This window comes from Pteronotus mesoamericanus, unplaced genomic scaffold (assembly GCF_021234165.1).
Source record: "Pteronotus mesoamericanus isolate MK-2021 breed Mesoamerican mustached bat unplaced genomic scaffold, CSHL_Meso_final contig_74, whole genome shotgun sequence".
Lineage (NCBI taxonomy): Eukaryota > Metazoa > Chordata > Mammalia > Chiroptera > Mormoopidae > Pteronotus > Pteronotus mesoamericanus.
The window spans coordinates 13,261,253-13,282,991 of record NW_026555247.1 but is presented as its reverse complement, the minus strand read 5'-3'; the positions used below and the strand labels follow the sequence as shown (position 1 = coordinate 13,282,991).

The window sequence follows — 21,739 nt, the reverse complement described above, 5'->3', positions numbered from 1 at the left end:
AGTAGTATTATTAGAAAACAAAGTTTACAAATGCCAAGGAGGGCTCTTGCTCAACAGCACTGTTTCCATCTATTTTTCTCATTGTGGTTTCTTCTTGCTCCACAATTACCTTAGCACCTAGTTGTGCATCATAAATGACATTGTTAGCTTTTGGTGGTGGGAACTGAACCTAAATCACAATTACTGAGGAAAACTGTGCTGGGATCCTGGCTACTTAGTATACTGTACTGTACTGTACTTTGTGATTCGACTTCGGGCTGTAGTAGGAGAGGCAGATCCAAGGGTCTGGCTAAAGTGATGGTCAGAGGAGCTCCTCATGTGGCCACTGGTGGCTGTGCCCAACATGCTGCTACTCAGGCCCCCGCCTCCTCCCAGACTGCTCAGCCCGGCACCACCGGCACTGATTCCAGCTTCACTGCCAACGAAGCCACTGCCGACTGTGCCACTGCCTCCAATGATCCCAGCTGGGCCACTAATTCCAGTTACGCCAGGGCCAGAGACAACCCTCTCGGTCACAATCACATTGTGGGCGTTCGACAGGTCGGGGTGCATACCCAAACTGCCCATCATGCCAGAAGTGGGTCGGATTACTCTCTCTGTCACTACCACATTTGAAGACTCTCTAGGATCAGGGATGGTCAAAGTGGTGGGGAGACCTGAACTTGGTGCAATTACTCTTTCTGTCACTATAACGTTGGACCCATCTCTCAAGTCAGGCATCTCTAACATTCCATGCAAATTGGCACCAGAGATTGGGCCGACCACCCTCTCTGTCACCACCACGTCTGAGGCATGTCGATTATCATGAAAGTGGACAGAGGGCTTCAGAGTGCCAGAGGTGGCATAAGACTCGGTCACAGTGACATTACCATAGCCCAGAGGATCAGGAATAGGCATAGGATGCTGTACACCAGGTCCCGAGGGGTAGGTGCTCTCAGAAATGACTGTGGTAGTGCCGTAACGTGGGGAGATGGGCGGGGGTCCACTAGCAAGGGGCTCTGTTTCCCCCCTTGGGTAAATCGGGTCAGTGCTCTCAGGTGGCCATGAGGGATCAAGGTCTGGATATGGTTCAACACTTTTCCCCAGGCTGATATCTGCCAACTTCTTAAATTTAGGCCCCAGTGTATCCAAGAAGCTGTCATCAAAGTCTTCTCCAATGAAGCTACAACAACCCACAGAGCCAACGGAAGAACCTACGCCTTCAATATCATATATGAGCAAGCAGTCATTGGATGGCCGTCCTTCTTCATCTGCGTAAGTGTATGCTTTCTAAATTGGTAGAGGAAAGAGGAAATGAAATCATGAGTATATATTTAACAATAATGGAAGGCTTTGTCTTAAATTTTGTATAGGGCATTACCAAAGAAGTATATAAAAATCAAATTTCTAACATCTACTAGAGATGCTCTATAAAATCAAATAACAGCATGAAAAAATTTTCTTAGAAATTATTTTAACTGTAATTTCAATAATACATATTGAATTTTAAAATTTATATAGATAGGCTTTGTTGCAGTGTGCTTTGAACACATAAGCACACAAAGAAATTCCATGAAATATTTTGTGACCAGCTTAAAAATACTGAATCTGAAGTACACCCAATTGTGTAATTGTGTAATTTTTTGGTTCATTAATATAAATTAGCTTATTTAAATTTATTCAGGATTTTGCTTTCCTTCCTTCATTGAATGATTATGGTAAATCTGTGAAAGTTATTTCAATGTGGCTCTTTCAGCAAATCAACAGAAAAATTTAACTCTGGGTCTATGCAACTTTTGGATTCAGAATTGAAGGTGACCAATGATAATTTTTAAAACTAGAATCTCCTTCAATTCAAAGTGAAAGCCCACCAACGTGTACTTTAGTTTATCTTTGGTGTTCATGATAATGGATTGCAAGCTTTCAGGTTAAGTATCAAAAATACATTTATTAGAAAACCAACTAATTGAACTATTCATTCACAAATTTTTTTGAGCCCTTACCATTTGGAATACACTCTTTAGGAAATTAGCAAAAAAATAAAGAACAAAACTAGATGATGTCTTTTTCTAGTAGGGCTTACATTTAGTAGTATGAGACAGACAACACATAAACTTATTTGTCAGGAGCTGGTACAGGGATAGGAAGTGATGGAGGTTCTCTTTCGGGTAGAATGGTCAAGGATGGCATTTCCAAAAGTAATATTTGATGAGAGATTTGAATCAAGTGGTGGTGAGTACAGCAGACAGAATATTCTGGGCAGAAGGAGCTGTAAGTGCAAAAGCTGGGAGGCAGAAATGTACTTTTCATGAATATATATTAATTTGTTTGGCTCTGGATAGGAAACATTCCTATGGATTTCAGCAACAGACCTCTTGTTATTATCTGCTGGGATTTGAAAGGCTTATACTAGACTCATTTCAAAATATCACCTACCATCTAAACCCTCAGGAGAGTTCAGGAAGGCATTTTGCCAGGATGTAGACAAATCTAAGTATACCAAGGACAGTAAATTCCTTAAAGCTTAGGTATCACATGGCATTAACCACGGGCAATTCTGTCTCTACCTGTGGATGGCAAAATTAATTCTTACTGGTTCTTAGAATGTTCTGGAATTGTACTACAGCTCTTGAACTCACTCTTATGAAATGTTTATTATGTGCCTTGAACTGAACTAGGTACTGGCAACATAATATGGAGAACACATATCTGAGTCACCAAAAAGTGTGGTAACATAAACCAACAGATTTTATCAATGGTATGGTCTATAAAATGTATAAGTAAAGTATAGATGATCCCTGGTATATGATGGTTCAACTTAACAATTTTTTAATGTATAATGGTTTAAAAGTGATGTGCATTCAGTGAATATGGGCTAGGCTAAGCTAGGGTATTTGGCAGGTTAGGTGTATTAAATGCATTTTCAATTTACATCTTTTCAACTTATCATGGACTAAAGGGGTCAACTTGTCATGACCCCATTGTGAATTGAGAAGAATGTGTACTGCAGAAATACAGATAAGGAAACACCAATCCTATTTTCAATGAAATGGTCAAGAATAAAACTTCAGAGATAGTCCTATTTGAATGGTGTTTTGAAGATTGGTAGGGGTTTATGAGAATGATGACCAGATAAAAGCTTTCCAGTATATGCACAGCATAAGCAAAAGCATGGAGAGCAATAGACTTGTGTGACAAAGTCTATGGCACTTGGCAAGTGGGATTAGTAGTAAGGAGTAATTGGAGATGTGAGGGCAGGGGTCAATTTGCAAATAAGCTTATATGCCTTGTTGGGTTTGATGCCATAGAGAAAATACAGCTGGGGATCATTGGCTGTTTTTAAGTGTAGGAGTAACAGGTCTAAGTCAGAGTTGTAGCTGTATTATTTAGCAGCACTAATGACCTCCAGGCATAAAGATGTGAGGCTGGAAGCCCAGCTAGGAGATACCTGCCAAACCCTGTTGGGAAATAGTGGGAACCTAGAGCACAGCAGTGCAGGATAGACAGGAAGGCATGGGGGCTAGAGCCCTTACCTGACAGAAGTAACTTTCCATGAAGTCCATATTCAGACCTCCTTCTCTACATTCCCTCATAGAATTTCTTCTGAATGTTCCAGAGTATTCTTGACATGTCTCAGGTGCTCCTGATGTTTTAACTGCATCGGTTAGTTCAAATCCTGTTGTTCTTTCTTCTCCTCCCATATCTTGCATTTCTCGACCACCATACTCACTTGTATAAACCCCTGAAAGTGTAAATCAAATTAAATTTACTTCATGTAGTGTGTTATAGACTGAAAATCAGTGACTTATTTTAATGTATGGTTTTTTCATCTAAGTATGCATTTGTGAGCCAAGGAAAAAACTGACGGTGAAATCTAAATACAGGAATAATAAATGTGATATTTAATTCAAAATAATATTATCAATTAATTTCTTAATTATTGTTTTAAATTTTTGTTGGTAACTATATGTTGTACTAGAAGAGAAGACTTACAAAAAAGCATAGAGTTTACAAAAATGTATGGTTTGGAAATTATTTTATTTATTCATTTTTTATTTCATTTATTTTTAATTAAATTTTTTCAATTACTGTTCACAGTCAATATTATTTTGTATTAGTTTAAGATGTAGTTCAAATTGATTAGACCATGATATACTTTACAGTATTTCCCCTGATATTTCCAGTATCTAGCAGGCACCACACATAGTTAATGCAGCATTTTAATTTTAAATTAACAAATATTAGGGGGAAATATCCTAAAGTCTACAAATTAAATAGTATGAGACTAATCCAATGTACAAGAAGCACAGGGTCTCCAGTGAAAACCCTGAAAAACAGCTTTCAGAGAAGCAGCCATGGCTAAGGCAAGGGAAAAGATTACATGGGACCTTGAATCTGCACTTGAATGTGATGGGTAAGTAGAGGTCTCTTACAGTATTCGAGGGACATAAGATACAACGATGGTCTGGACTACAGAAGAGCCTTGGGCAGGGACATGTTTACATGGCATAGGTGTCCCATGATTTAATGTTTTAAAGATCTTAATTTTAAGGTCAGTGTGTTCCACTCATCTATTCCTTTGGTACCTCTCACTGTGCTTTGTTAAATTTTGGATAAAGTTTTGAGACTTAATGAGAGAAAAAAGGCATAAATAAATCCTAGACAATTTGACAAGTATTGAGAACATCAGTAAATAGGGAGATAGAGGACAAGATGGCAGAGAAGTGAATGGAATCACACTGATCTCTTCCCAGGACCAATCTGGAATTACAACTAAATTGTGAAGAAAACCCCTGGAAAAAACAGCTGAACAATAGCAAGAGAGGAACCTTATAACCTTGAACAGAAAGAGGAATCAGTTTTGGCAGAACCTGACTGGTGAGGAGTGTGGTAGAGATTCAAGAAGGTGGGCGGGGTGTCCACAGGCAGCAGCACCAAAGGCACATTTAAATGGCCAGTTGGATCCCCCAGTGAAGAGTGGGGTCTAAACCATAAGTGGGGATCTCCATCTTACAGCATGAGAGCCCAAAAAAACCAGATATGAAAAGTGGCAGGGTTGCTCTTTGCCAGAGATGGATGACTGGAGACACCAAGAGCTGTTTAAAGGACCAATGCATAAATTTTTATTTGCAGCCCCTTAACATGGTCTCTGGCAAAGGTGGGGGCAGAGTGGGCTAGAGATGCCTGAAGAATGCCTGGGCAAGAAGGCTTTGGGGAGAACTGAGGGAATAGCAGGCAAGGTCCTAGTGCTGACTCATCCCCCATATGGCATCAGCCATCCTGCTCAGGCAGACCACTCAGCTGAGTGGCAGCAGCATGAGAGGACACAATAGCCCTGCCCCTAGGAGGGGCTCTGCCGTGCCCTGTGGTGCCTAAGCCTGACTGCTGAGTGCAGTGACTAGATTAGACTAAAGGAGACAACCACAGAAAGTAGGTTCCTGGAAGTCTCGAATACACTGTCTAAGGTCAGACAGGGTCAACATCTGACATCATCAGAGGCAGATCAAAAAGAAAAAACAGTGGTTTCCTATCATAGAAGGTCACTCCACAAAGTCAAGAAGTCAAGCCAGATCAATTTAAGAAGCTGAAGCAAAAAAAGAAGAGTCTCATAAATAATGAGAAGACAAAAAACAAAAAACAAAAACCCAATCGAAGGAAAAGAAGGAATCCCCAGAAAGAGAACTATTGAAATACAGACAAACTATCAGATATTGGGTTCAAAACAACGATTCTAGGGAAGCTCAGTGAGCTCAGTGAGCTCAGAGAGAATTACAAAAAACTATAGGGAAACCATGAGGAACTTACTGCAAACTATATCAGAATGAAAAAGGACATAGAAACTATCAATAAGAGGCAAGAATAAATGAAGAATACAATTTCTGAATTGAAGAACACAGTAGAAGGAATCCAAAGCAGGCTAGATGGAGCAGAGGATCGAACCAGCAAGCTGGAGGACAAGGTAGAAAAAAGCTCCCAGAAAGAACAAGAAAATGAAAAAAGACTCAAAAAGAATGAAAAGGCATTGCGGGAAATGCAGGACAACCTGAAATGTAATAATATCCATATAATAAGGATACCAGAAGAAGAGGATGTCAAAGGGATAGAGAACCTGTTTGAGAAAGTAATGATGGAGAACTTCCATAATTTGAGCAGAGAAAAAGTCACACAAATCCAGGAAGCACAGACGGTCCCATGGGTCCCATTCAAAAGGAACCCAGTGAGGCCCATTCCAAGACACATCATAATTAAAGTGGCAATATCAAAGACAAACAGAATCCTAAAGGAAGCAAGGGAGAAAGAGGTAGTAGCATATATGGCAGCCCTGGTATGGCTAGCAGCTGACTTCGCAACAAAAACACTACCAGTCAGAAGGGAGTGGCAAGAAATATTCCAAGTAATGAAAAGCAAAGTCCTGCAACCAAGACTGCTCTATCCAGCAAGGCTCTCAATTAAAATGGAAGGTGAAATAAGGGGTTTCCTAGACAAAAGAAGGCAAAAAGAATACACCTCCACCAAACCAGTATTGCAAGATATGCTAAAGAAACTGCTTTAAGAAGATGAAGAACAAGAGTGAGAGAGGAACACCAGTACAAAGGGAAAAAGTGAATATGTACCTATCAGTAATAACTAAATGTAAATGGATTAAATGCTCCAACCAAAAGAAAAGGGAAGCTGAATGGATAAGAAAACGTGACCTGCACATATGTTACCTACAAGAGACACACCTCAGAATAAAGGACCTACACAGACTGAAAGTAAAGGGATGAAAAAAAAAATCCAAGCAAATGGGCAGAAAAAGAAAACAAACCCAGGGGTATCAATACTTGTATCAGACAAAATAGATTTCAAAACAAAGGTCACAAAAAGAGACCGAGAAGGACACTTTATAATACTCAACAGAAGAATCCATCAAACACACATAAACATTGTAAACATATATGCACCCAACATAGGTGCACCCAAATATATAAAGAAAATCTTGCAGGAATTCAAGAAAGATATAGACAGCAACACACTGATAGTAGGGGATTTTAACACCCAACCATCAATAATGGATAGATCTTCCAAACAAAACATCAACAAGGATATTGTGGAACTGAACAATGCATTAGACCAAATGGACTTAACTGACATATATAGAGCCTTTCATTCCAAAGAAGCAAAATACACATTCTTTTCAATTTCAAATATAGACCATATGATAGGACACAAAACAAGCTTTAACAAATTCAAGAAAATTGAAATTATAAGAAGCATTTTCTTGGATCACAAGGGCTTGAAACTAGAAACCAACCTCAAGGAAAAATCTCAAAAATATTCAAACTTAAGAAGACTGAATGGCATGCTATTAAACAATGAAAGGGTTAATAATGAGATCAAGGAAGAAATCAAAAAGTTCCTGGAAACAAATGAAAATGAACACACAGCAGTTCAAAACTTTGGGACACAGCAAAGGCAGTCCTGAGAGGGAAGTTCATAGCAACACAGGCCTACCTAAAAAAGATAGACACATTTCAAATAAATGACCTAACCCTGCAGCTTCAAGAACTGGAGCAACAACAAAAAACAAAGCTCAGAGCGAGTAGAAGTAAGAAAATAATCAGGATCAGAGCAGAATTGAATGGCATAGAGACTAAAATAACAATTTAAAGGATCAACAAATCCAGGAGCTGGTTTTTTGGAAAGATAAACAAAATTGACAAGTCTTTAAACAGACTGATCTAGAAAAAAAGGGAGAGGACCCAAATAAATAATATCAGAAATGAAAGACCAGAAATAACAACTGATACCACAGGAATACAAAGGATTGTAAGAAATTACTATGAAAAATTATATACCAAGAAATTTGAAAACCTTGATGAAATGGACAAATTTCTCAAAAAATATAACCTTCTAACACTGAATGAACAAGAAGCAGAAATCCTGAACAGACCAATAGCAGCTGGTGAAATTGAAGCAGGTAACAAAAAACATCTGGCACAAAAAAAGCCGTGGCCCGGATGGTTTCACAGGAGAATTTTACAAAACATTTAAGGAAGACCTAACCTCTCTCTTTCTCAGACTATTCCAAAGAATCCAAGAAGAGGGGAGACTCCCTTTTTATGAGTCCAGCATTATCCTAATCCCAAACCCAGATAAAGACACAACAAAGAAAACTACAGGCCAACATCACTGATGAACATAGACATTAAAATCCTCAACAAAATATTGGCAAACTTCATCCAGAAATACATTAAAAAGATCATCCACCATGATCAAGTGGGATTCATCCCCGGAATGCAAGGATCATTCAATATTTGCAAATCAATAGACGTAATACACCACATAAACAAAAAGAAAGACAAAAAACACATGATCATATCAATAGATGTGGAACAAGCATTTGATAAGGTATAGCATCCATTTATGATAAAAACACTCAGAAAGTGGGAATAAAGGGGGCATACCGCAACATAATAAAGGCCAACATCATATTCAAAGAGCAGAAACTAAAACTTTCCCACTAAGACTGGGAACAAGACAAGGTTGTTTGCTTTCACCACTTCTATTCAACATAGTATTGCAAGTCCGAGCCACAGCAATCAGACAAGAAAAAGAAATAAAAGGCATCCAAATTGGAAAGGAGGAAGTAAAAATGTCATTGTTTGCAGATAACATGATAGTATACATAGAACACCCCATAGACTCCACCAAAAAAACTCCTTGACCTAATAAGTGAATTTGGCAAAACAGCAGGATACAAGTCAATATTCAGAAATTGAAGGCATTTTTGTATACCAACAATGAAATATCAGAATCAGAAACCAGGAAAAAAATCCTATTTGCTATAGCAACAAGAAAAATAAAGTACCTAGGAATAAATGTAACCAAGGAGATAAAAGACCTGTACTCAGAAAACAACACAACACTGAAGAAAGAAATTAAGTAAGACACAAATAAGTAGAAGCATATACCGTGTTCATATATTGGAAGAATTAACATCATCAAAATGTCCATACTACCCAAAGCAATTTATAGATTCAATGCAACCCCTATTAAAATACCAATGACATATTTCACAGATAGAGAACAAACATTTCAAAAATTTATATGGAACCATAATGACCCTGAATAGCTGCAGCAATTTTGAGAAAGAAGAACAAAGTAGGAGGGATCACAGTACCTGACAGCAAACTATATTACAAGGCCAGTGTAATCAAAACAGTGTGATATTGGCATAGGAACACACATAAATCAATGGAACAGAATAAAGAGCCCAGAAATAAACCCATGTCTCTATGGTCAATTAACATTTGACCAAAGGGGCAGAAGCATAAAACAGAGTAAAAATAGCCTCTTCAACAAATGGTGTTGGGAGATCTGGACAGCTACATGCAAAACACTGGAATTTGACCACTAACTTACACCATACACAAAAATAAACTCAACATAAGAGAGTTAAATATAAGTCCTGACACTATAAAAGTCCTAGAGGAGAACATAGGCAGGAAACTCTCAGATATTCCACGCAGCAATATTTTCACCAATATGTCCTCTAGAGCAAGGGACATAAACAAAAGAGTAAACAAATAGGACTTCATCAAAATAAGAAACTTCTGCATGGCTAAAGAAAACATCAGCAAGATGAAAAGGGAACCAACCATATGGGAAAATGTATGTGCCAATGATACCTCAGACAGGGGTTTGAGCTCCAAACTATATAAAGAACTCACATGACACCACTCCAGCAAGACGAACAATCCAATTAAAAAATGGGCAAAGGACCTGGGTAGACACTTATCCAAAGAGGACATACACAGAGCCCAGAGACATATGAAAAGATGCTCAGCGTCACTAGTCATCAGAGAAATGCAAATTAAAACTACAAGGAGATACCACTTCACACCGGTCAGAATGGCCATCATAAACAAATCAAGAAACAAGTGCTGGCAAGGTTGTGGAGAAAAGGGGACCCTAGTACACTGTTGGTGGGAATGTAGACTGGTGCAGCCACTGTGGAAAACAGTTTGGAATTTCCTCAAAAAGCTAAAAATGGAACTGCCTTTTGTCCCAGCAATTCAACTACTGGGCTTTACCTTCAGAATCTCAAACCACTTATTCAAAGGAACATATGCACCCCAATGTTTATAGTAGCACAGTTTATAACAGCCAAGCGCTGGAAGCAGCCTAAGTGCCCATCAATAAATGAATGGATCAAAAAACTATGGTACATTTAAACAATGGAATACTACACAGCAGAAAGAAAGAGCTACTATCCTTCGTAACAGCATAGAGGAACTGGAGAGCATTATGCAAAGCGAAATAAGCCAGGGGGTAAAAGGCAAATACCTGTATCAAATACCTATGATCTCACTTATAAGTGGAACTCAATCAACAAAATAAACAAGAAAGAAAAATGTAATCTGCAACATTGAAAAAAAAAGAAGCTGACAGTTATGAGAGGGATGGAGAGAGGGGGCTAATGGGGAAAAGAAGGGAAAGGGTCAAATCAAGGAACACGTATAAAGGACCCATGGACAAAGCCAAAGTGGGGAAGGATTGAGGGAGGGAGTTGGGGGTGGGTGGGGCAGGGGAAAGTGGTGGCAGGAAATGGAGACAAATGTATTTGAACAATAAAAAAGGTTAAAAATAAATAAATAGGTAGATAAAAGAGAATGAGTTTTTGATTTTGAGGTTGCGGGGGTGTAAGTGCCGTAACAAAAATCGGTATATCAGGAGGAGGAATAGTTTTAAAGAATAGCTTGTCCAGTTTTTGAATAAGGTCCATTCTACAAGTTACAAACATGCCTGTGCCTCTTGCAATTTAAAGAGTTTAAAGTAGAAAAGTCATGATTACAAGTTTGTTGAAAACTGAGGGAAAAATAAGAGAATCAATAATATTTACTTACCTTGAAAAAAGGAAAGCTGATGCAACTCTTTTCAAAGGTATAAGAAGTTTTTAAAAGTTAACTGTCTTTTTGTGAGAGTGGTAGCTATTCACTTACTGTGAAAATCTAATTGTCCCTGGTGTCTGCCTATGAATTGGTCTAGACCCCTGCTGTAAATTAAATCATACTGAGAGTTTTACCCACGTGCAAGGACTAACTCTACCACGTGCACACACCCTCAGGTGAGAGCTTTAGAAGATTTTGATAGAGTTTTATCCATTTACTTTCATTCTGAAAAACGGGACAAAGCTTTTTAGGTAAACATTAATGTGGATGCTGAGAATGGATACAGTTTTTAATTTTGTTATGATAGCAGCTGAAGTCAGCATGATTTTGAGCCATTCATGAATTGTGAAGATAGATTCTAGTCTCAATAAATGAGCACAGATCTATTTTAATTGGGTTGTACATTAATTCTAATCAGTGTTTTGGGGGTAAATAAGGTTTCCTCTATTGAACAAAAACAAACAAACATACAAACAAACAAAACCATACCAATATTGACTTGTCGATTACAATCTAGTTATTTTTTCCTCTGTATGGACATCCTAATCAGGTAATCAGAGAATGATTTTAAAAATTCAACATATAGGAATAATACTGTAGATTTTTCCTTAACATTTATTTAGCAACCAGTCATTTAAAAAAGGAATAATAAGAACAGTTTTAAAGACAAATAAAATAATTGAAGAACAGTGAAGTATACTAAAAGAGAACAAAATTCCTTCGAGTCATTAGTTATTAAACTTTTAAAAAATAAAATATTACCTGAATTGTCAATACATTCAATCACATTTGCATTATCCAGTGGTACAGGGAAAGCGGTCAAATCCTAAAAGACAAGAAACAGCATTTTCCCATTTGTATTGACTTTTGACTCTATAGTCACACATTGGGTTAGTTGTCAAATTAGCTCAGATTTTCTGAATGAATACTACTGAGGAACCTTTCAAAATCCATTTAAACAGGAACCTCATTCAGAAAGCCTCCCCTGGTTACTTCCACCGAATTGTGAGGCGCCTCTGATTTCTCTCCATTTTCCCCACCCGTTAGCCCAGAACAGAGAACAGCATAGACTGGCAGTGACCTCCCACATCTGGTTTCATGAGCACAGGGCTGAGTTTAGGTGACGACCGTAGGCCGTTTCTTACAGATGGACACTTACCATGAGCTGAGGCTGTGGTCCTTCTACTGCCCATGACTGAATTGCTCCATCTGAACATTCAGGAACAGGCTCAAAGCCGGCTCCCCCACCAGGGGCACCTCCACAATCAAGATAGGTCAACAGAAATGGGACCACTGATGGTGAGAGGATGGGAATATTGAAATTAGCAGCGGGGCCATAGTAAAACCAAACAACTTGCTTTTCGTTATTAAATTTGAACCCTTAATATAACCCTATTTGGTCCTAAAATCATTATGAAGTTTTCAGAAAATAACCTGAGTAACGGTGAGCTATCAGAATCACTGTGAGCTTCACTATACTAGGTTACAATCCATTTTAATTTGTAATATGGGATTCAGATTGCAGATAGTATTATACTATTGAAACAGATGCGTCTTCCCCCTGTCATTACTCAGGAAAATAATAAAGGGGAGAAAAAAGAAAGCTGGAAAGACTCGTCCATAGGTCTGATTTTTCCTTTTCCTCTTCCCCGTCTTTATATTTGTCCTTTCACACATGCCTGCCCTTTTATCTCCAAAGGAACGTCTTACTCAGGCTTCAAGCAATTATCCCCTCGGAGGCTATTATTGGCCTGTAGACAGATCCCTTTTCTTGAACTTACTCATGCAGAAAGAGAGAACATTACACTGCTTACCAATATCTTTTACTATTAAGCAACTGGATTTTTCTTATCTGTGTGTTTCTCTCCCAGGGTTTTTAACATAATATGGTCTTAAACAAGGATTTGGAATTAACAGGTGTATGGAGGAAAGGACGTGTACATTTTTTACAAGTGAGGCAGGAGGGAAAGAAGAAGAAAGCAGGGTGGGGGTGGGTCAGGAGGAGCGCAGGAAGGAGAGCAGGAGGCAGAGGGAAGTGCTGGGCAAGCCTGGGTTCCTGAGAAACAGGAGAAAGTGCCTGCACTCTTCTTGCTACCTGCCTGCCACTCCCCCCGCAGCTGGAGGACAATGTGTTGTGCCCCAAATGTATTCCTAGGGATGGGGTTTTCATGAAAAGCCTTCAGTGAGATTCTAAGGCCAAGAAAACAGCAGAGCTCTGACTGTGACTGATGGTAGCGGGCGACCACAGTCAGCTCTGGGAGCCCATGGCAGCTGCCTCCAGGCTGCTAGGCCCCTCCCTGGCTTCCTGCTCGCAGCGCCACTGACTGGCGGGCAGCAGGCGTCGCGCTCAGACTCCCAGCAGTGCAGCCTGTTTATCTGCTGGGATACAGACATTTGTGCTTTAAAATGGCAGAGCATCTCACAGATCACGGTTCATTGCAGCTACTAAGATGAAAGCGTCACTTCCCCATGGCGTGATTACCCTTCTGAAAGACAAGTGACCTCAGCAGCATCTTCAAGGAGGGACCCTGGCTGGGCCTGGAGAAGGGAGGGAAGAGACAACCCAGCTCCTGGCCATGCTGTTTCCTGCCTCAGAGTTCTGGCTCCTCGGGGCTTCTAGCTCCAGGTTCAATGACTTCTAACTGTTGACTCTCTTAAGCCAAAGGGAAAGCTGTTATTCTCTCCACTCCCCCCTCAAATATTCTTAACCACCAAATAGTTTTTAAAGTTCTCTTAACCCGAGATTTCTGTGGTGTGTCTCTGATAAAAGCACGGGGCACTTCGCCTGCATTATTTTTGCTTGTAACTGTTCTGTGTATTTTTGCTGTTTAAAATGTTCAAGGTTACTTCTGAATCACAGATGCATAACATGTTGAAAATGTGCACGTGAAATGATTTCTCTATGGTGTTAAGGAAACTGTATTGTTGTATGCAAATTATTGTTAATGTATTTAACTCAGTAGAGGTAAGCCAAAAGGTATGAATATTTGTGGTCATTTTATTCAGTGTAATAAATAATATACACATGGGGGGGGGGAGAGAAAGAGGAAAAAGGAGAAAAGTAATTTCAGGTGTTTTGTTTTTTGAAAATATGCCAGGCTGAGAGATAGGTTTGAATCTAGAATTATTTGACTCTTAAGCCCATAATATACTTTATAAATATTTTACTAACCATACTAACCAAAGGCAGTCACCAATATACAAAGCAAACTCAAAGTGAAAGTTATATAGTTTTACAGTAGAAGTAATCAGCACGTGGGTCAATTGTTACTTTGAAAAATATTTAACTTAAAAGTTTTAAAATGTTGTTAGTAATTAACATGTCCAAAAAGGGGAAATTAAAGAATTATGTCTTCTCATATATATTTTATATTACATTCTGCAAATTTCCTAGCATTTTTATTGCCTTGGTTTATTCTGATAAGAATGTTTTTTAACCTTTCTCCTCCTTTAATAGAACTTTTCATGGTCGTTTCAATTTCCTTTGAGTGAATAAGAATGACATCGTATTACTTTACATATACATTTCTTATTTTTTGAAATTCATTTTCAATTGTGGGAAAAGATCCTCCACTTTAAGTTGTGCTACCAGCATGTCCAAAGCCTTTGTGGTGTACATGAATTCAATTTTGGTCAAAAATTTCAAAAGGATGAAAGTTATTTAAAATCAGAGAAAGTCCAGTTTACTAATAAATTTAGTGAGAACTATCTAGTGGATAGCTGTTTCTGTGTTTAAAAAAGTGAAAGTAAAAATATTTCATATGTGGAGTGCTCTGATTTCATATTTTATGTGTGTATGTTTTACTTAAATAATACCTGAGGTATCCTCTGTCACTGAAATTTTATGATTCTATACCTGAAAAATGGCAATGTTTAATAGTAATGTGCAGATGTCAACCACTTACTTCAGAGCTCCCCTTCTCATCCCTCAGAGACGGTAAGATCTAGCCCATCTCCACTCTAACACCTATCATCACCCAAGGCTCTGTTGAAGGCCATTTAGAGAATTCACTAGATAGTACAGCCTTTCGGCTAAATACTTGAGATCTACTCTGGTGACCATAAATATGATCTATTTCTAATGTTGCCATGTGGGATACTTTTTTTTCATCATCAAAACAATGTTGCATGGTAATAAGTGACAAAAGCCTGGTTCAGCAAGTTAAGTAAGGTTTGAAAGATACAGATAATTATAGTTAGAAGCTGAAGTTTAACCCTATGTCTATCTAACTCTCTTCCATTAAGTCTTAGCATAGCACGAAATCTCTTCAGGGTCTGGCCCCTGCCTATCCTTCTAGTCTCAACTCTCACAATGCAGTCCTGCACATCCTTTCTTTCTTTCTTATTGGAGTCCTTTACATCAATAACCAGCACTCTCACTCATTGGGGATTTACCCATAGATTTTTTTTTCTCCTTGTATTTTGTTTCCTTTTTCTTCTTCATCAGGCTAGTTCTGTTAATATCCAACTGAGAATTTATTTTCTGTATGTAGGCTTTTCTGACTGCTTTAATCAATTCTTTCCCATTGTCTTCTTCGCTCAAATAGTGATTTGACTTGCCTATTATGGGACTTCCCGTTACATTGAGGTTTAATGCAAAAAAGATTTTATCCTCCACTGCCTAGCAGTTGGATTTTTTTATCTTATAAATCCATTACCAAATGTAGAAATATCTTGATAATTGAACAAAATAAGCATTTGTAAAATGCATTTATTCAAAAGATCAAAATATTTCTCACAATTTTTTGAGGTGGGGGCATGTATAAATTGGACTGTTGAAGTACTTACATCCTAACACCAAGAATCCCATGATGAGTAGTCCAATGCCAGCAGGACCAAGATGTACATTATCTGCGATGAAGGGCTGGGCATAGGTTACTACATAAGTTGTTCTTATAATAGGACGAGGAGTAGTAGGATCATATTTTTCTCTGTCAACAAATCTTGTAGTAGAATCAGAAGGTACCCAGCCACCACCTTCTAGGTTCACAATAACCGTACCCGTACAAGTTCTCTGAAGAGCATCTGAAACGTTAAAAAATGGAAGAAATATTTTATACATTTAGTGTAATAATTGTTAGACAATACAAAACTATTTTCTTTTTTGCACCAATACTTATTTCAATATCTTTATTCCCATCAATTTAGTAACTTCCCAAATTGTCCCTCTCGTTCATGACTCAGTTTTTAAATCAAACCGTTATGACTTTCAGTGCTCCTGAAAAACTGTCTCATGTGTCGGGAAGCATAAATAGTAGATGCCAGAAAGTAAGTATTGGCCAGTGGTGTGTTGTAAGGCACAGTGGAGGCATTTCTAGACTTTTTTTTTGCACATTTCTAATATTAGGGCTAAATTTTTTTGTTTGTTGTTTTACTGTCTTTGTTTTTCAACTATGTTCGTGGTTATTTATGGGCTGACAAAATGAACAGATTTTAAACAGGTTGGTAATTCAGTTTTACAAAAATTTCCTAGTGATAAAGCTGCATGTTCCCAAACTCATAACCATTAACTTATATGAGAGGGAATTGACGCTATTGGAGGTGGGGGTGAGTTTTCATTTCAAACATTAGGTAAGACACTTTGTTTCTCAAGCAGATATTCCAAATTTGCTTTCTTCTTGTCCTTCAAAGTTTCAGTTTGTCACTGTGTTCCTTGACTAAACACAGGGGTAGGGGCATTTGTTATTTGTTTCAACTTAATTGCTCTACACTGCTGTTTATTTCAACCAGCCAAGCAACCAGTATTTCAAAATGGTATACTGATTTTGAGTGCCTGTGATACACAGGGCAGTACATCAAAATACATCTGCATTTAGATCAGCAGGTGCCTGGAACTGAAGCAGAGCTGTGGTAATGACTGCAAAGGGGAGCTCTTCATGGTGATGAGTATGTTCTAGGTCTTGTTTGTGGCATTATAAAAATGGATGTGTACATTTGTCAAAACACATCAATCGATACAGTTTAAAAAGATGTTTTTTTAAGTGTAAATTATATCTCAATAAAGTTGAATAAGAAACACATTTGAATTTATATTTGTGTCCTTATCTTGCAAGAAAACTAGCCCATTAAAAGCTATCAAAATAATCATGTATTTAATCTATAACAATTTAATCAAAAGTAGTATATGTGAGAGGTGATAAAAAAGATAGCTTTAAATGAAAAAAGTTGCTCAAGCCAATATTAAAAATACATTGTTGTGATCATTATTTACCTTTGATTTAGAAAGTCAGTCATGTTTCACACCTATTGAAATGAATTGTATCTTGCATGCAGTTGCTCTATCTATTCTCTCCTAAGATACCTTAAAAGAGATTCATTCATCACATCTGCATTGTTTGTTTTCTGTAGGACTTGAATGTGAAAATTCAGGATTAGCAATTGCTCACTACACAAAAACCACATTACTGAAAGTTCCAGGTGTGATTGTTTTCTCCTCCAGAGGTGAGGTTTCCGAAGGGAGCATCCGCAATGTAGGAAAGCTTCTTCGTCAATATGTGTTAGCAGGCCAGACTTCAGTGGTCATTACAATCCCTGCTGCAGTGTAGGAATGATGCTCATGGAACATTAGCCTTTTCTCTAGCCCACTTGCAATTATTTACATGTGGTTATTACTGAAGCAATTTTTTAAAATTCCTAGACATTTTTTCCCTATCAATTCCTTTAACTTTAATGAGAAACTATAATTGACATGTAACATCATACCTTTATGGGGTACAATGTGCTGATTTGATACACTTATGTACTACAATATGATTACCACAGGAGTGTAAGCTAACATTTCCATTGTATCGCATAGTTTCCATATCTTTTTTTTCTGTGTGTATGTAGTGAGAAAATTTAAGATCTACTCTTTTAAGTCTATATCATTAGTACAGTATTGTTATCTATAATTTTAATGCTGTACATTATACCCCCAGAACATATTTATTTAGTAACTGGAAGTTTGTAGTTTTTGAACACCATCTCCCAATTTCCCAAATTTACCAGCCTTTATCTGCTATTTTAAATGCTTTTGAGCCATGTAGATTGTTTTTAATATTTTGAACACAATCTTTTAAATACTATGCAACCCATTTTTATGAAACTAAATTGGCTACACAAATCATTATAGCATATCTTTTAAAGAAAGAAAATGTGATTTATTTTTCAAATTATATATACACTGCAGTAAGATAATTGCAGTGTGCAATTATATACACACTATGAACTCAGGTCATCTATAGCTTATTTCATCAAACTGCAAGGGAAGAGAAGTAGCAATATTTATGTGCCTACTGTGGCATTTCACATGTGCATAACATATACTCTCAAAAACTGTTTGAAATATTACAATCAACCATATTATGAATTATTACCAGTAACACTATGGGAATATTTCTTTATATTATGAGTAGTTGGATATTGTATATAATTTGAAAAGTATAATATTATATAAAGAAGCAAAACAAAACAAAGACAAAAAGAAACCGACAGTTGCACTACCCAAGAACAATATCTGTTATATTAAATTTGGACCTTAATTATAATGCCTGAAAATTACATTTTACTTAAGTTTCATTGATAGATCATATGGTTCATTCCATTTTATATTTTTTACTTTGCATTGTAAGAGTTCTTCCATGTTTAAAAATCATTTCAGTAAAATAATTTCTGATGACTACATAATTTTGTGTGAGGTGAACAATGGTCTACCTACCCAGTTACCTATTACTGACATTGCTCTCAATAGTTGATTATTATAGATAATGCTGTGAATAACATCTATGTGCATTGTCTTTTATGTTAAGGGATTTTCCTAGGATTATTGAAATTTGGTAAAACTAAAAGAATGATTTTGTTTGACATGATTTTTTAATCTCTGTTATATTAATATAAATGTGAGCTCAGTTGTCAGCCTTTTTCCATTGATATAACCCTAGAACTTAGCCCAATGGCTGACGTTGGGTTGCAATTCAATATATAGTTTCGCAGTAAATGAATAAAGATATCCGCAGAAGTGCATAACAGAGACAAGTGTAAATCCAGTCCATGATGTCAAAGCCCATACCTTTCATCTCAGCTCTGCTGATTCTACTGTTATTGTTCTGTTGCTATTTTTATCATTATCATCACATGTAGTATTTATCTCTAGAAGGCTGCAATTGTTGAAGAGCAAAGGCATGATTTCTCCTTGCCAGGAGCCTAACAATTTTATAAGCTAAGTTCCAATTTCCCCTTCATGTCTCCAATTAAGCTTGATGTTGGATGTAAGAAAAAGGGTAAACTAGTAATTACTTAAGTTTATTTCAGTGCTGATTCAAAATAAGGTTTATTGATAGATGGAATCACATTTCTATTTGTAATATTAGTTTTAAAACTACATTCATTTTGACTGATTGTGGAAGAAACATTATAATTTTGAATTGTATAATGACTTAAAAATGGTTTTTATTATTATTATTTTTAATCTGTAAAGCAAGTGGAAACTGTCAACCCTGTTTTAAGATGATTGAAAGAAGAAAAAGAGGGAGAAAGAAGGGAGGAGGACAACTGAAGTAGCAAGTATTGCTACTAGAGTCACCCTCAGGAACTTCCCTCCTTAAGTAACCAGCTTAATTTAATATTATTGGTTTTGAAGAGTTATATAAGCATGCTACTTCCAAATTGTTTACACAAAGTTTTACATCAACTTTCTAAAGATTATGTAAAGTTAAGTTAGCTTGGCTTCTGGCCTAACTATTTGAAAATAATTTTACAATACATACAGTTTAAAATAATTATTTACATTGCTAAGAACTAACATTTATTGGAAGTCTAACTGCTTTACATATAGTAACTCCTTAAATCCATGTTGAAGAGTGAAGGATAAATGGTTTAAAGAACTTTAAAATCTCACTTCTAGTAAATGATGGTAAAAGATGCCAAACCAATCTCACTCCAGAGCTCATGGTCTTACCCACTAAATTATACTGTTTTCCACATTATTAAAGATTCTATAATACCCAATATATTATGTTTTGTTAGAAAGACAATTACTTCAAAATACGCTTAAATTTTAATTTCTGTGAAAATCTATAACTTCCTCTAGAAGGAAAAAGATAAATTGATGAATTAATCTTTTACCATCTATAGACAGAATTGTTCCTTGGTATTTTCCATTAAGCATTGTATATTGATCCCAGGTAACTTTATTTCTCAAAGTAATTATGCCTGTCTTTGAGTCAACAGCAAGCAGGTCAGCTGGATTATCTCCCATTACATATCTGTATTTGAAAGATAACAGTACAAATTAATGTCAGCTCTCCAACAGAAGAGAGAGAGAGAAAGCAATTTTGTTTATTAAACATGTGTCCAGTCCATAAGTCAGAGTTATAACCCCTGAATATTCTTTTCAGTTATTAGATACTATTTTTCGGGGTACTTCCAGCTGTTTGAAGACATTCAGAATAGTCCAAGATGTAAATTTAAGAAAAAAGTTACTGAGCAGCCCTTTCTAATGGAATATCCCAATTAACCCAAGTTAAGCCCACTTGGATGTCAAAATTTTCCTTTAATGCTTGCAATCTCATTTTGATTTGACTTTGGAAGCACCAGAGCTACTGGGGAAGACCCAGATCCTAGGACTTCTCGAGAGCTCATAATAATTCTAGATCATTCTCTCACCAAAGAAGTTACTTCATCATTAGCTTGGCCGTCATCCCCTCCCTATTTCCACTCCCCCTCTCCACATACACAATGACTTCACAGGGCTTCTGTTGAATTCCAAACTATGTTTGTCCTTTCCTTGTGCTTCTGTCCTGTTTTCTATCCTCTTTTCTCTCCTCATCTTTCACATCACTCCTTTCCTCCCCTCATTTACATTTGTTAAGGAAGCACTGGGCAGTAACTCTCTGTGTCAGGCATTCTGCTAAACTCAGGGAGCAGAACTTTAAGGGGAACAGGGTGGTGGGTTGGAGGGTGACCTGCCCTCCATGAACTCACATCTGCAGGGCACAAGAGAGTTTATCGGCAATGGTGGCCCAGTGTGATAAGAGACAGAACAGAACTACTCACACAGTGTGAGAAGAGCGCAGAGAGCAAACTTACAGAGCCCATTTGGGAGGCTTTTCCCTCACTGTAATGCTTGGTCACAAGCACATGCGTATAACATAAGTGCTGATTAAAGAAAAGAGAGTAACTAAATCTAATGGATTTCAATCTGGGCAAATTTCCAATGGGGAAATCAGTCCAGAAAATCTTCCAGGGTAAACAACCTTGATATGTGGTAATCAGCTAATTGGGCAATAAAATATATAAGCACAGGAGTGTCAAACTCTAAAGATACAATATTTCCACAATTTACAACTTCAAACTTTTACATCTTACATTTTATACAAATTATATGTTCTTAAGCTAAGCACTCTAAATTAGGTAATAGTTCAGTAGTTAGTACTCTTTACAATTAGATGATAGTTTCTAAATATTGAAAAATATTTTAATTCATACTTAACATTCCTAAAAAGAATATATGTACTTAATCCAATATGTGATGAAAATTACTTGGAAAATGTCAGTCTTACCTAACAGTTGTTGAAGCTCGACCTGTGTCCTGATCAGTAGCTGTAAATTCTCCCACTTCATAATTTTGTCCCATGTTACTATTTACTTCGAATGTCTTTGAACCTGGACGGAACACTGGGCCTTCAATTACATTTAACACAGTCACAGAGATCGTAGTAGCTGTGAGCTTGTACTGAGACAAAATTGACTGATGAAATTCAGCTTTATTTCTAACACCAATACTAAGTTGGAGACTCTGCATAGCTTCATGATCTAAGGGCTAGAAAATACAGAGTGAAATAGTTTCA

At 37.2% G+C, this 21,739-nt stretch overlaps 1 protein-coding gene across 1 annotated transcript in view; it reads right to left on the bottom strand.

Moving 5' to 3' along the window:
- Positions 1 to 204: 204 nt before the first annotated feature.
- LOC129078820 (desmoglein-1-like) overlaps positions 205 to 21,739 on the bottom strand; it is a 35,382-nt gene continuing 13,847 nt past the window's right edge. The window contains exons 9-16 of the mRNA XM_054583809.1: positions 21,452 to 21,711; positions 21,378 to 21,386; positions 20,016 to 20,155; positions 15,702 to 15,938; positions 12,073 to 12,206; positions 11,676 to 11,739; positions 3,513 to 3,721; positions 205 to 1,269 (exon numbers count right to left, since the gene is read on the bottom strand). Coding sequence (XP_054439784.1) covers positions 211 to 1,269; positions 3,513 to 3,721; positions 11,676 to 11,739; positions 12,073 to 12,206; positions 15,702 to 15,938; positions 20,016 to 20,155; positions 21,378 to 21,386; positions 21,452 to 21,711 — 2,112 coding nt within the window. The 3' untranslated portion in view covers positions 205 to 210. The remainder of the gene's footprint in view (positions 1,270 to 3,512; positions 3,722 to 11,675; positions 11,740 to 12,072; positions 12,207 to 15,701; positions 15,939 to 20,015; positions 20,156 to 21,377; positions 21,387 to 21,451; positions 21,712 to 21,739) is intronic.